This window comes from Scyliorhinus canicula, chromosome 3 (assembly GCF_902713615.1).
Source record: "Scyliorhinus canicula chromosome 3, sScyCan1.1, whole genome shotgun sequence".
Classification (NCBI taxonomy): Eukaryota; Metazoa; Chordata; class Chondrichthyes; order Carcharhiniformes; family Scyliorhinidae; genus Scyliorhinus; species Scyliorhinus canicula.
This window is the reverse complement of record NC_052148.1, coordinates 35,598,263-35,614,018: the sequence shown is the minus strand read 5'-3', so window position 1 is coordinate 35,614,018 and position 15,756 is coordinate 35,598,263. Positions and strand designations below refer to the sequence as shown.

Genomic DNA, 15,756 nt, shown 5'->3' with positions numbered 1-15,756 from the left:
TTGTCCTTTATTGTAAGAGGTTTGGAGTACAGGGATAAACGAATCTCGCTACAATTGTACAGGGCTTTGGTGAGACCACATCTGGAATACTGTCTGCAGTGTATTCTCCATATTTAAGGAAGGATATACCTGCACTTGAGGTGGCTCAGCAAAGGGGCACTAGATTAGTTCCTGGGATGAGACGATCGTTCTGGGGCTGGTTTAGCACACTGGGCTAAATCGCTGGCTTTTAAAGCAGACCAAGGTAGGCCAGCAGCATGGTTCAATTCCCGTACCAGCCTCCCCGAACAGGCGCCGGAATGTGGCGAGTAGGGGCTTTTCACAGTAACTTCATTGAAGCCTACTGGTGACAATAAGCGATTTTCATTTCATTTCATTTCATCTTGAGAGGCTGAATAGATTGGTTCTTTACTCTCTAGAGTATAGTGGACAGCACTGTGACTTCACAGCGCCAGGGTCACAGGTTCGATTCCCCGCTGGGTCACTGTGTGGAGTTTGCACGTTCTCCACGTGTCTGCGTGGGTTTCCTCCGGGTGCTCCGGTTTCCTCCCACAGTCCAAAGACGTGCAGGTTAGGTGGAATGGCCATGCTAAATTGCCCTTAGTGACCAAAAAGGTTAGGACAGGTTATTGGGTTACAGGGATAGGGTGGAAGTGAGGACTTAAGTGGGCCGGTGCAGACTCGATGGGTCTAATGGCCTCCTTCTGCACTCTATGTTCTAGAGCTCAGAAGAACGAGAGGTGATCCCACTGAAAAACACATGATTCCTAAGGAGCTTGACAAGGTAGACATATAGATCGGTCCCCAGGCTGGGGAATCTAGAACAAGGGTCACAGATTCAGGAAAAGGGATCGCCCATTTAGGACCGGATGAGCAAAAAAAATTTCCACTTAAATAGTTGTGTATCTTTGGAATTCCTCATCACTGAATGTATTTAAGGCTGGGACAGACGGATCTTTGGTATATTGGGGAATTAATGGATATGAGGAGCAGACAGGAAAGCAGAGTTGAGGCAGAAGTTCATTGTATTGAATGGAGGAGCAGGCTGTATGATCTAGGCTCTGACTGTTCTATTAGTGCATGTAAATGTTAAAACAGTAGACAGAAGAATTTCATACAATAGATTACACACGATTGTCATAATATACACATCAGTATATAATGGTGCAGACACACACTGACTGACACACTGCAAGACCAATCAACACACACAACACAGCAGCCAATCACCAGTTAGAGCACGCTCACTAGAAAGACAGAGGGCACTAGTTTTCCCGCTCATTCGGGATGCAGCCTCTGAGAAGGACAGAGCTCACAGCTTGTAGCACAGATCTTCACCATGTGCTGATAGTCGAGACTGGTCAGGATAGGCATAGGTCTTCAGTTTAATCTAACATGGTGTCGACCCACAGTGAAAGTATGTTCAACAGTTCCTAGCTTAATAAAATAGCGTTGTACTATTTCAAGTGTTGGTACTCTGTACGTGTTACTGCTAAGGTAAACGCAGTCTCCACAGATCCAGAGTACCCAACACATCAAGGGTCTGCTAACATTAGCAGCAGTAATTTTTGTATGGGTAATGCATTGTGCCAATTGTGAAGAATGCATGCATACCATTAACACAGAGTAGCGAAAGAGTCTTGAGGATTTATAACCCCTTTTCCAGTATTTTGAGTATAGGCAAGTTATAGGTATTGCACAACTTGTTCCATAGCTGTCAACTGTAAATCCAGCAACTTTGACAAAAGTCATCAGCTGCAGTGGACATGTAGTGACTACCAATTTCTTCCTAATTGCCCCAATTCTGAAGTAACCAATACAACTGCATACACATCAGAAATAGCAGTCATCGCCATATATCCAATACACGCATATTACATCATTGTATCGTTACAGTTTATATACTTACATCAAAAAATAGGGGATTATAGACTGTCAATGGAAGGTCAATGTGGCCCATGTGTCCAGGACAATTATTGTAATCTTGTGCACAGGTACCACATACTTCCTTGGAATCAGCTGGACCCAATGACAGGTCATACAGGCCATTCGCTGCTGGGTTACCCACATTGTCCAGGAAATAAGGATTCGTGATTGCCTTTACACTAAGGTTCCTAAGGAAAAAAGGAGATCATTTTGAGTTAACCCAAGGAAAGGAGTTTGATTAAACAAGGGTGAATTAATATTGCTAAATCTATCAAGGCTACTCCTTAATAATCACTCTTTAAAATGCAGTTATTGCAGGAGAAATGCAAATAATTCCAAGCAGTTCCTGACATGTCTTCATTTCAAGGTATGACGTCCCAGTCAAACGGCATTCAAGTGATGCGCAGATTTCCTTCCTTTACCCCTCTGAGGCTGGTTTAGCGCAGGGCTAAACCGCTGGCTTTGAAGGCAGACCCAGGCAGGCCAGCAGCAGGGTTCAATTCCCTTATCAGCCTCCCCGAACAGGTGCCGGAATATGGGGCAGTAACTTCATTTGAAGCCTACTTGTGACAATAAGCGATTTTCATTTCATTTCTTGGATAGTAGAGCTGGGTTACAGCTTAGAGATTGGCTCATTACATAGAATGCACAGCCAAAAAAATGGGTCCTTTGGCCCCATTGGCTCACATGAGCGTTTATGCTCCAAACATGCCTCCTGTCAGCCTTTCAACTTATTTCTCCCTCCTCTGTTTATTCAGCATCCCCTTATATTCCTCTTCTCCCTGTGCTAGCGGGTTCCACAGCCTAACTACTCTCTAGGTAAACCCTAAGTTAAATATCAGCCCAAAGTTTGATCAATGATCTTCAGTGTTGACGTTACAGTGAAGGGGGGAGTGGGGGGTCCAGGGAGTCCGGCCCCTATCATCACCCCTCCCTCCCTCCCAGGCACGACAGGTCTTTTTGTTTACCTGATTTCCTCCGTGGTATAAACGCCAAAGGAGATTCTCTCCAGGCGTCTCCAGGGGATCTCCTTCCCAATCAGCATCTTGTGGCCAGGACGCGGTGCAGAAATTGGAAATGAAGGAGAGACTGTTCACTGCAGCCACATGGAGGAGAAACTCTGACCCCGGGGGGGGCACAGTAATGTTCCTGAACACCGACCCCGAGAAACGGCACTGGAGGAATGAGGAGCCGGGGTGAATCACGCCGTTTCCACCGGGGTCAGCCAGCCGGGCCTTCGGTCTCCTCGCGGTCTCCCCGTGCCTGCGGCGTTGCTGGGTGCCGACCCAGCCCACAATGCAGCGCGCGGCCCAGCCCGGACAAGATGGCGGCGCCCTGCCTCCGCTTGTGCCGCCGTCTGCTGGGCCCAGGAGCGGGCCGCCGGCCGGGGGCTCGCGGGTAAGAGCGCCAGGGGGGAGGCTGGGGGCGGCCGCGGGCGGCCGCGGAATGCTGAGCGCTGGACGTTCGATGCCGGGGTTCTGGAACGCGGGGCCGGCCCATTGTCCCCGCGCTCCTCCAGGGCAGGGCCCCCAAGGCGCGGGTTTCTACTCCTGCGCCCTTGGGGGGAGGGAGCCCCGCGGTGAGATCGTTCGCACTCAGCTTCCAAAACGGGAGGCCGCCGGTCTCCAATAACCGGCAAAATAGATAGGAGGGGAACTTTCTCTCCTCACGCGAGTTAGGGTCTGGAAGGCCGCTCGACCCGATACTGTATGTGTGTGTGTGTGTGTGTGGTGGTGAAGGCAAGCATTCAAGGGGGGATTGAATGGTTATTTGAAAAGAAAAGCGATGTAGGAATCCAGGGGAAAGACGGCAGGGGGTGAGGCACGAGGTGAAATCCTCATTCAGAGAGCCCGTGCAGACACGATGGGCAGAGTGGCTTCTTCCCCCCCAACCCAACAGTTCTGCGATGAGCATGTGTCCACTTCTGCATCGATATCCCACACTGAACATCCTGCTTGCTGTTATAGCATCTGTGCTATAACACATGCTATAACAGCGTTTCATTCAATGCTTGCTATCGTTGTCGCTCTTTGACTCCAGTATACCCAATGCCATTTTAAATGTTGACTTTTTCATTCCTGGAAACATATCATTTCGCCTTTTCCTCTGTCAGATTGCTAATTTCCTTTATCTTTTCATTCCCTCTGTTTTTCTTGTGATTGTCAAATTCCTTTCCAAGTACAATTGCAAGTTGATGTGTTTCTTCTGATGTAAGTTTTTGAATTAATACAACTTTTTGGAACCACCTCTTTTATGCTTTATAAGAAATTGTGTCCCCAAGCCAGATGTGGGATGAACTACATTCAGTCATGTATTGTTGAGATTTTAGTCTATATGTTTGTAGTTTAGAGTCTCAAATTAACCCTAAAGGTGAACCTCTATGAGCTAAACAGAGTAGACAGTTCATTCACTAGGTATGGCTCTTAGCAAAGTCAAACAACGTCTTGCGTGGAGTGTGACAAAAGTAAATTATCTCTCATCCTTTTCAACTTGATGTGGAAATGCGGTGTTGGATTGGGGTGGGCAGAGTAAGAAATCTTACAACACTGGGTTAAAGTCCAACAGGTTTATCTGAAATCACAAGCTTTCGGTGCGTAGCGCCTTCATCGGCTGAGTGAAGAGGTAGATTACACAAACGCAGCAAAGCCAAAGATGCAAAATGATACTTTGGATGCAACTTTTTGTAGGTAATGAAGTCTTTACAGGTCCAAATGGTGCGACTGGAGAGCGGGATAATCACAGGTTAAAGAGGTGTGAATTGTCTCAAGCCAGGACAGTTGGTAGGATTTTGCATGCCCATGCCAGATGGGGGAGGGATAAATGTAGTGAGCCATGAATCCAAAATCCCGGTTGAGGCCATACTCATGAGACAATTCACTCCTCTTTAAACTGATTATTCCTCTCTGGACCTGTAAAGACTTAATTGCCTGCAAAGACTCACATTCAAAGTATAATTTTGCATCATTGGCTTTGTCTATATATGCTGTGTTTGTGTAACCTACCTCTTCATTCAACTGATGAAGGAGCTACGCTCCAAAAGCTCGTGATTCAAATAAACCTGTTAGACTTTAACATGGTGTTGTTAGACTTCTTACTGTGGCCATTGACATGGTTTCCCACACCATCCTCCTCTAGTGCTTCTCTCCCAGCTGAGTAGGACTGTACTCGTCTGGTTTCATTCTTATCTATGAAAGCCTACCAGAGAATCACTTGCACTGGTTTAATTTCCTTCTCCTGCACTGTTACCCGAAGGATTGATTCTTGGCTCTCTCCTATTTCTCAACTAAATACTGCCCCCTCTGCAATTGTCCTGTGGAAACACAGTCTTAGTTTCCACATGTACAACACCTGGATCTACCTTGCCACCACCTCGACTCCTGCACATGTTGCTAAATTATCAGACTGCGTATCCAACGCCCAATACTGCATAAGCAGAAATTTCCTCCCAATTAAATATTGGGAAAACAGCCTTAACATTGACCCTCTTACGGCAAACTTTATTTTCTTGAGACTGAGAAACCCAGCCATGCCACTAACCCAGGTCTCTACACTCGGGGCTTCGAGTCCCTCTACATTAACAAGATCCGTCTCTGGGCTACCAGGGACACAAAGGCCAAGACGTCGGCCTCTTATGTCCCCTTAACGGCTCTTCCGACACTCTAAAGATCGCTATCTCCGGACTCTACACCATCGGTGTTTCTAGCACCATGGATATTGCCTTAGCAAAACCCTGCCAAAACCCTCTAAGCTTCGGGCATGTCCAAAATATGTGGACATGATTTGCTGGGCTTGCCGCGCACCTCGCACACCTATCTTCTACCCCGAAAAACCTGCTCATCCTAACTGCTGTCATGTGCCCAGTGGACTACCTTAAATTGTATCAGGCTAAGCCTGGCACATGAGGAGGTATTGACCCTGCCTAGGGCATACGCCCATAGACCCGCCTCTATCCCTCCTCCTAGCTTCTTCACACTTGCCCTTGAGCACCTCCGCCAGGGTTGTGTCTTAACTGTTAAACCGAGTCCTGTTCACCTGCACTCACTGACAGATGTTGGCTCCCAGCTTTGATTTTAAAATTCTTGCCCTTGTTTGCTGATCCCTCCATGGCCTTGGCACTCTCCGTGTTGGTAATTTTCTCCAATCCTGCAGCCCTTCACGATATCTGTGTTGTCATAATGGCAACTTGAACATTCCTGATTTGAACCACTATTGTGCCTTCAGCTGTCTGGGTCCTAAACTCTGGAATTCCCTACGAACACCTCGCTAACTGTACCTCAATATCCTTCTTTATGATACTTAAAGTCCGCCTCTTCGACCAAGCTTTCTGACCATAATATTTCCTTCTCTGGCATGATGTCATATTTTGTTTTATAATGCCCTTGTGAAGTGACTTGGGGATATTTTGTTGGATTAAAGTTGCTTTATAGATATAAAGTTGTCATAAACCCCTGTGTTTCTACCTAGGCAGTGACCCAAAGCGTTAGACAAGAAGGGGGTGGTTTGATAGTAGCACTCTATAATTCTTAATTTGATTACTTTTGTTTGACAGGATTTATTCCACAAGCCATTTCCTATGTCAGTCGGCTGCACCCAAACAGACAGGTAACTTATTTTTGTCATTCCTGTTGACATCGGCCCTGGTTTTATTTGGGCCATCAGAGCAATTTTCTGGTCTTGTCCTCTGCTGCCAACCTTGCTGGAAGATTCACTGTTGTGTTTCTGCTTTTTAAGATTCCACAGAAGAAATAGTAATTCCAAGGAAGAAAACTTGGTACGTATTTTTATTTTCTAATGTTATTTTCTACTCTGCTCAGTAGAAGTAATCTACATGAGGCATGTTATAATCAGAGTATAGGACGGTGATGACAACTTCCACCAACAAAATATATCACCAATGATGTTTCAGAAGGCGTCTCTTCAGTGCTGCCACTGAAACATCAGCCAGATATATATTTTCTTCATTTGTTCCTGGAAGGTGAACATCCCTGATGTAGCCAGTATTTATTGCCCATCCCGTAATGCCCTTAAGTGGTTGGTGATGAGCTTTTGCAGTCCATGTGATGTAGGTACACTCAATGCTGTTAGGGATGGAGTTCCAGGACTTTGAACAAGCAACAGTGAAGGAACAGCGATATATTTCCAAGCCAGGATGGTGTGTGACTTGAAGCAGAACTTGAATGTGTTCCCACGCTTACCCTTGTACTTCTAGGTGTTGGAGGTCACAGGTTTGGAAGATGCTAATTGAATGGTACAGACTGCTGCAACTGTGCACTGGTTGAGTGAATATTTGTGGTGGATAGGGTGACGATCAAGAGGGCTACTTTGTCCTAGATGTTGTCAAGCATCTTGAGTGTTGTTGGAGCTGCACTCATCCAGGCAAGTGGGGAGTATTCGATTACAATCCTGAGTTGTGCCTTATAGATAGATGGTGGACAGGCTTTGGGGTGTCAGGAGGTGAGTTACTCTGCAGACTTCCCACCTTCTGACCTGCTTTTATGGCTGGCCCGGTTCAGTTTATGGTCAATGGAAACCTCCCCAGAATGTTGCTGGTGGGAGATTCAACAATGGTTAGTCGATTTAATTTCATATTGTTTCTTTGGCAAATTGCATTTTAAACTATGTAGTTTGGGGAGGGGGATGTCCAAGTTTTTCCCTGATGATACAGTGATTGACCCAATTAACCAAGAATCTTCTGGCAATGAATGTATTATTCTACTATAACACCTTCTTTCAAAGATCGTTGCTTCATAAACTATATTCCAATGAGAATCCAGACTCAAAAATGAAACAGTAATACAACAGCACTGTAACATTCAGTATGTAATTGTTAAAGTTTGCATATTATACAATTGGGCATCACAATCCACATTTTGGAAACAGCTGCATTAGAGTGTGAAATTTCCTACCCTCTGGGGAGGTGAGGTTAATAACAAACATAGTTAAGGGGAAGGCTATGTGTGAGGGAAAAAGACAGAAAAGTTATGTTGGTAAAAGGTGAGATTAAGTAAGGTAGAAGGGGGTTGTGTACAGCATAGACGATTTGGGCTGAGTTAGCTGTGTTGCTAGCCTGTGATTTCTATGCCAGATTCTTTAAAAATTGAATTCACCTGGAGCTTTCAATATTTGCTTTTTGTTTTCAAGGGACAAATTAGCAGTCCTTCAAGCTCTTGCTGCCACAGTGAACAGAGTGAGTGTTTAACTTTAGTAAATAACCTATCGGGTGGGGGTGGGGGAGAAGGAACTTTATTCTGTATAGGCTGTCGATGTTCAATACGTGTTGGCTTTGTTTGACAGGACCACACAGCTGTACATTACCAATTCCAGGATGACCCATACCTCATTCCTAGGACATCACCTGAATTTGTGAGTGCTCCGACATGTGGCCTTTGTGCCTGCTCGTTTATCATGGATAGGGTGCTTAGAATTGAGAATTGGATGTGGGCTGTAGTGGCAGTCACGTGCAGGGTAGCAGTCTTGTTAAAGAACTCTGGGCCAATTCGATGATTAACTCTTGTTCTAGCTAGGTCTCTTTAGTTTTATTTTTTGCACTCGTTGCCTACATTTCTGTGACCAACAATCTGATCTTTGTTCCTCTTGCATGAAAGTCACTGCCCTTGTTACAATGATGACTTTGATTTATGCTCTCAAAGCCATCTAATAGCCAATAATAAGCATTATTGTTGAGCAACGGCTAAATGAACTAAGAGTTGAACAGATCAGTAAAGCATTAAACAGAAAAACGGAATCTGTAAGAAACCCATTTTGTACAGTTCATACTGAGTGACTATTGAAGACACGTCCATTTCCCAACACTTTTTAAATAGTTGACTTTCCAGCCTTATTTTTGACCGTTCTGATGGAAGTTAGTGTAACCCATTGCAGAAACACATTCCATAACGTTATTTAGGCTTCGCGGGAAGCTGTGCAATATGTTGATGTTTGGCACCTTAAGCCTGCTGTGCAATTCAATAAGGTCAAGGCTGATCTGAATGTGGCCTCAACCCTCCTTTCCTGCCTTCCCCCAGTAACCCTTGACTTCCTTAAATTTGTCACTTACATTAACACAGAAATGAAGTTACTGTGAAAATCCCTTGGTCGCCACATTCCAGCACCTGTTCTGGGACACAGGGAGAATTCAGAATGTCCAAATTACCTAACAGCACGTCTTTCGGGACTTGTGGGAGGAAACCAGAGCACCGGAGGAAACCCACGCAGAAACGGGGAGAACGTGCAGACTTCGCACAGACAGTGACCCAAGCCGGAATCAAACCTGGCCCTGTAACTATGAAGCAACAGTGTTGCAGTGCCTCCCACTCAGCCTTGAATATAATTAGTGTCTCAGCTTCCACTACTGTCTGAGGGAGAGAATTAAGACTTAACAAGAGGAAAAAATTCCACCGCACCTCATCTTAATGGAGACCTCTTATTCTGAAACTGTACCCCCTAATTCTGGATCACTCCACAAGAAGAAACATTTTCTCAGTATCTCCTCTGTCAAGCCCTCTCAGAATCTTCTGTGTTTCAGTAAGTTCATATCTCATTCTTCTAAGCTTCAATTATTCCACGGTCTTTCCTCCATAAGACAACCAACCCCCGTCGTACCAGGAACCAGGCTCGTGAACCTTCTCTGAACCCCTTCCAATGCAAATATATCCCACCTTCAGTGAGGAGCCCAAAACTGTAGACACTGCTCTAGGTCTGGTCCCGCCAATCCCCAGTACAAGACTTCCCCACTTGTACACTTGTCCCCTAATGATACAAGTCAACATTCCATTTGCCTTCTGAATTACTTGCTTGATTTCTTGCAAACGTTTTGTGATTCGTATGTAAGGAAAGCCGCTGTACTGTAGCATCCAATATTCTCTGCATTTAAATCTGCTTTTCTATTCTTCCTACTAAGATTGATATTTTCCCATCTGCCAGATTTTAACCCACTTGCTTAACCTATCTATATCACTTGGCAGACTCTTTGTAAGCTCCACACAACTTGCCTTCCCACCTTCCTTCCTATCATCAGTAAATTTGGCTGTAGTACATTTTGTCCCTTTGTTCAATGGTGGCAGCTTTCCAATCCATAAGCCGATGGTTTGCACTGTGGTGGTCAACGCATGGCCTGGTGTGGCTCAGGATTCCCACACTACACCCAGCTACATCAATCAGTCTCTGCCGTGATGGCTGCAGAGGAAGACGATGAACCGAGAAGGTGCACAATTTGCTGGCCGCTGCTCGCTCTTCTTGGCCTGCTGAGCTTTTGGTCTCTGCTCACCTCTTCTAATGTCCTTTCAAACAGTCAGCCTCCAGATGTTGCCACTGTTTCCCAGTTGTCAGTGTCCATCATCTCACTTGTAGGTGTCCTTGTAGCAGGAGGCGGTTACCCAATCCAGGAAGGGGGGGGGGGGGGGTGTAGAGGGTCGAACCTTAGTGTGGGACCCAGCTTTTGTGTATTACCACGAAGAGGAGCAGCTCCGGACCTGCTGATGAGAGGCCGCGTATTGATGGGGAGAGAATTAGACCTTTGGGCCTCCCTTTCGGATTGCTGCCCTCCATCGGCGTAAGCTGCTTATAAACTGGCACGCACAAGTGGAAAGCACATTAACTGTTCACCCACCCACTAGACACATCACACTGACCAGTTGCAGACACAAGACACTAATAAAGATTGTAAATGGTGGAAGCCACAGACTGATGTAGGAACACCGCAGCAGTTTACCTACCTAAAAAGTACAAATTACCTTGACTCTTGTTTCCTATCAGTTGGCCAGGCCTCTATCCATGCTAAAATATTAGCACAACACCATCAGCACTTATCTTGTGGAGTGACCTTTTCGGTGGTATCTTATCGCCGGCTGGAGTGCTGATGAAAAAGCAGATTCAAGGATTTAAGTGAAAATACATTGATAAGTTAGGATTTTCATACTTTGCCCCAGTGCTTTTTCAAGTTCTGGTGATGGGTCTTTTGGGTCGGGCCCGATAGGAAATGAATTTGATTCTAGTTGCTTTTCAAGGGTGTTTTTGGGATGATCATGGCTGCTGTGTGTAACGCTGTGTAAACCTGAATGTCTTTTTTTTTTCTTCCAGCGTCTCTACGCACTGTCACGGGGGTCCGGGTGTAATGCTGCAAAGTATATTGTCAACACCTATCCTCACCTTTTCCAGAAGGACTTTGCTGAACCTTCGATACCTGTAAGTTTTGTCCTTGCTTTGTAAAAACAATCCGAGGACTGTACTGTAACTGATAAACTCTCCCTTGTAAAATCTTGACTTTATTTGCTTCAGCCTTACTTTCTGGGACTCCCACGCTAAACTCTACTTTTCTTTCCCAAAAAAAAGCCTTAAAATGAATTCCCACTGGGTTTTCATCGCCACTCCCACTCCCCTCACTCGCTTCCCTCACTTACCCTCCCATTCCATGAATAAACTTTGTACGTTAAAGGCTCTATAGAAGTGCAAGTCTTGGTTGAAGCAAGTTGGTGAAAACTTTTTCTTCTGTAGTGTTTATTGCCGGAGCAAACGGAACCCCTGATCAATGAAGTCAGTGTGGATGCCCTGAAAGAGCGCATTCGGCTCAGGAAAGTGAGAGCCTCTGTTGATTTGTATGATCAGCTTGTGCAAGCAGGTAGGCCTCGATTTCCATCACTTGTAACCTATTGCCAAGCGCTGCATGAGGTATGTGGGTGTGCTTACCTGCACTGAGGGAAAGGATAGTCTTGGGTGTGTGCTTTTGGGATCTGTAGTAATGTGATTTTTCTAGGATTTGGTGCCTCTGGATCTTCTGAAGTTCTAGCCTCCACTTGAAGTGAATGTATGAGGCCCATGACACAAGTGGAACCTCCACATCCCCTCAGGCTGTTTTCACTGTATTTTGTGATTTTTTTTAATTGACCAATTCTACAAATATCGATCCCAATCAGTCTCCTGAGAATCAGTTTAATTATAATTATTGTTCCACACCGCGAAGGCTTTCTATCCCATTCTCCTTTGAATGTTACAATTCAGACATTTTCACCTTAACAGCCAGCGGTAAATTGTTTTTGAACATGAAACCTGAATAGCAGCTGTGGGCGAGGTTTCTATTCTGAATACTGACCCAACACTGCTGCTGGGCAAAGTCACCAATTTCAGTGTTTTGAAGATTAAAGAAAAGCTGAGACTCAGAAATCATCAGGGGTTTGCATTTTTTTGCTTTGTCTTAACAGGAACTCCTGTGCCTCTTGAAATCGCCAATACCTTGCTGGATCTCCTGTGTGTTTATGGAGATAAAGAGCCACCTAGAGAAGATCAGCTTGAACCAAGAGAAGCTGAAGATGAGGTGGGAGGAATGCCAAATTGACTGCAACAAAAAGGATGTAGCTGGATTCATAGAAACAAAACTGCTCATCATTATTGCATTGGTGACTGTGCCTTTAACTGTCTGGGACACAGCTTTAGAATTCCTTCCCTAAACTCTTTTAAATGCTCCTTAAAGATGGCCTCCTTGACTAAACCAATTGGTTGCTTGTTCTACTGTCACCTCCTTTGCAATTTGTTGACTGATGCAGAAAGCAACAAGGGCTGTTTTACTGTTTTAAAGGCGCTAATTTAAATTGAGTTGTTGGTGCTTTCTTCATAAACACTTTGCGCAGTATAAACTTGCCAACATCCCCCTATTCCTGTAACGTTTACCATTTTGTTTTTGAAAACTGGCGCAAATATTTTTCCTCCTTGATTCATCTCTCCAGTTAAACGAATGTCGTGTCTACCAGCTGTTGTTTTGGAGCAGATATTGATCAGTGTTTTTCTGTCATTAAAAAATGTGTAAAGTTAACGTTCGGCAACAGTTCATATTCAACATTTACCAAACATACAATTCAGCTCAAGATCTTTCTATGCCACATGTGATCAGTGTTTAAAAAGCTTTTCTCGCTTTTAAAATTGTATCTCTGCTTTCTTTGATCAAGTATTTATGAACTAATTTCATGGGTGTCCCCTTTTAGGGTGAGGTGACTGCAGACTTTCAGAAAAAGCAGAGAGGCCGTCCTCGCAAAGCGTCAGATTTGCTGAGCGTCACCTGGAGGTAAAGGGGCTAGTGTTTCTGTAAATTGTTTGACTTTCCACTTGGGCATTATCTTGACGGGGGTCGCTGAATTTGATCAAGTTTAATTTTGGTCTGCTGTCAACAGGTAAGATTGCCGTGAGACCTGGTTTTCATAGCTGTTAAAACTTTAAACTCTGGAGCAGCTGAAACGCAGAATTCCCGGGGAGTTCTGTTTGGCTTTGGGATTTCTGACATTTCTTTTCCCAGCGAGCCTCGAGCCAGTTCAGTTGCTGGTACAAGATTTCAACCAGTGGCAGCTGGTACCAATGGCTCACGTGGTAATGGCGTGGCGTTCAGCTTTGCAAACCGAATTCATTCAAATCCCCAGTCACAATTGAATTCGCTGAAATAAAAGTGGGAAAGAGTCGGTCACTCTGGCGGCAAGTGTCCTCGCCTTGACTGAAAAGATGGACTTGAGTGTTTTGCCAAGTCTTTGTGAATGCCATTTTTTTTCTTTTGTTTCTATTTCATTTCTTTAATCAGTTTTTAACTTGGGTGTATTTCTCTTTTGTCATTCAGCTATGTTTTGTGTGGGGCTTGACATTGGATTGTTATGCAGGGGAATAAGCGAATTACGCTGGGGAAGGGGGAGGGATTGTCAGTGTTTTTTTTAAAACTCTGCACTTAAGTGATCATTGACAACTGGCCCACTGCGCAATCTGTGTTCCAGTGTGAACATTAAAGTCAAAAATAGTTCTGGGAAGAAACCTGAGACTCAAGTTATGGCCAACAAAAAGTGTGGTCAACCACATACCCTGATACTGAGGTTGTGTGTTGACCAGGCAAGGCGTGATGCTGGAGGCTTTCTTTCCCTGAAGGGTGTTAATTAATCGATTTAAATTTTCAGACTCATGTTCAAAAACCTATTGACGATTGATATCCGAGCTTTTCCTGGGTGACGTCCCGGAAGGCAGTTGGAGCAATATCTTGGCACTGAGTATAACGGACAAGAGGGGGCCCATTTTGTCCTGTTCACCTGGATCTGATTCGCGTTTGTCCCTTCAGGGCAATGGGAGGGGAGAATAAAGTGGTGCAGGGGGTGCGGTTTGCGAGGACATAATAAATTTACCTGTTTTGACTGTGGGCCGCTTGGCGTCACCGCGACAATCGCCATTGCAGCGGAGTGGCAACAGGTAACCACATCGAAAACAGCAGCCCACAATAACCCCTGTAACCACTCGTGCCTCTCTCTGATTGGTTTCTTCAGCCATCAGCAAAATGTGCAATAGATTTGATTTGCTGCACGTCCATCATCTTATGTGGATGGAATAATGCCAACACTGACTGAAGGAAATCAGCTATTTCTTTTCTTTTTAAGATAATTTTTATTGGAATTTTTTTTTACAGAAAATATAAAATGTAACGACAAACAATGAAATACAACAAAATAACCCATAATAACTGTAACACCCTCCAGACCTTGTCAACGCATGTATCCCACCCCCCCAACCCCAATGAACAACAAGAGAACTTAAAAATAAATTAAAATTAAATAAACAAACATAGTCATCGCCCCCCCCCCCCCCCGGGTTGCTGCTGCTACTGTCCCCGTACCCTATCGTTGAGCCAGAAAGTCGAGGAAAGGTTGCAACCGCCTAAAGAACCCTTGTACCGATCCTCTCAGGGCGAATTTGACCTTCTCTAGCTTGATGAAACCCGCCATGTCATTGATCCAGGTCTCCGCGCTTGGGGGCCTCGCATCCTTCCATTGTAGCAAGATCCTTCGCCGGGCTACTAGGGACGCAAAGGCCAGCACACCGGCCTCTTTCGTCTCCTGCACTCCCGGCTCCACTGCAACCCCAAAAATCGCGAGTCCCCATCCTGGCTTGACCCTGGATCCCACCACCCTCGACACCGTCCTCGCCACCCCCTTCCAGAACTCCTCCAGTGCCGGGCATGCCCAGAACATATGGTCATGGTTCGCTGGACTCCCCGAGCACCTGACACACCTGTCTTCACCCCCAAAGAACCTACTCATCCTCGTCCCAGTCATGTGGGCCCGGTGCAGCACCTTGAATTGGATGAGGCTAAGCCGTGCACACAAGGAGGAAGAATGAACTCTCTCCAGGGCATCAGCCCATGCCCCGTCTTCGATCTGTTCCCCCAGTTCCCCCTCCCACTTAGCTTTCAGCTCCTCTACTGACGCCTCCTCCACCTCCTGCATAACCTTGTAGATATCAGATATCTTCCCCTCTCCGACCCAGACCCCCGAAAGCACCCAGTCACTCACCCCCCTCGCGGGAAGCGAAGGGAATCCCTCCACCTGCCGCCTAGCAAATGCCTTTACCTGCGGATACCTGAACATGTTTCCCGGGGGGAGCCCAAATTTCTCCTCCAACTCCCCCAGGCTCGCAAACCTCCAACCAATAAACAGGTCCCTCAGCTGTCTGATGCCCGCTCTGTGCCAACACTGAAATCCCCCATCAATGTTCCCCGGGACGAACCTATGGTTCCCCCTTAACGGAGCCTCCATCGAGCCCCCCACTTCTCCCCTATGTCGCCTCCACTGCCCCCAAATCTTGAGGGTAGCCGCCACCACTGGACTCGTGGTATACCTCGTAGGAGGGTGCGGCCACGGCGCCGTTACCAGGACCCCCAGGCTTGTCGGAAATCAGCTATTTCTGATAGGTAACAGGATTATTGATTTTTAGCCATTTTGATGTAAATACTAAAGCCCATGTCAAAATTCATTTTTAAAATGAATTCCATCATAAGACTGCAAACTCAACCTCAGATTACAAGTGTATAGCTTGCAA

General features: G+C 45.6%; 2 protein-coding genes across 2 annotated transcripts in view; one reads left to right on the top strand and one right to left on the bottom strand.

Moving 5' to 3' along the window:
• polr1a (RNA polymerase I subunit A) overlaps positions 1 to 3,176 on the bottom strand; it is a 148,972-nt gene extending 145,796 nt beyond the window's left edge. Inside the window, exons 1-2 of the mRNA XM_038793303.1 lie at positions 2,895 to 3,176; positions 1,910 to 2,114 (exon numbers count right to left, since the gene is read on the bottom strand). Of these exons, the coding sequence (XP_038649231.1) occupies positions 1,910 to 2,114; positions 2,895 to 2,971 (282 nt within the window). The 5' untranslated portion in view covers positions 2,972 to 3,176. The remainder of the gene's footprint in view (positions 1 to 1,909; positions 2,115 to 2,894) is intronic.
• A 31-nt stretch (positions 3,177 to 3,207) lies between these two features.
• ptcd3 (pentatricopeptide repeat domain 3) overlaps positions 3,208 to 15,756 on the top strand; it is a 52,897-nt gene continuing 40,348 nt past the window's right edge. Inside the window, exons 1-9 of the mRNA XM_038793304.1 lie at positions 3,208 to 3,324; positions 6,476 to 6,528; positions 6,658 to 6,697; positions 8,068 to 8,113; positions 8,221 to 8,289; positions 11,005 to 11,109; positions 11,419 to 11,542; positions 12,123 to 12,235; positions 12,900 to 12,979. Coding sequence (XP_038649232.1) covers positions 3,251 to 3,324; positions 6,476 to 6,528; positions 6,658 to 6,697; positions 8,068 to 8,113; positions 8,221 to 8,289; positions 11,005 to 11,109; positions 11,419 to 11,542; positions 12,123 to 12,235; positions 12,900 to 12,979 — 704 coding nt within the window. The 5' untranslated portion in view covers positions 3,208 to 3,250. The remainder of the gene's footprint in view (positions 3,325 to 6,475; positions 6,529 to 6,657; positions 6,698 to 8,067; positions 8,114 to 8,220; positions 8,290 to 11,004; positions 11,110 to 11,418; positions 11,543 to 12,122; positions 12,236 to 12,899; positions 12,980 to 15,756) is intronic.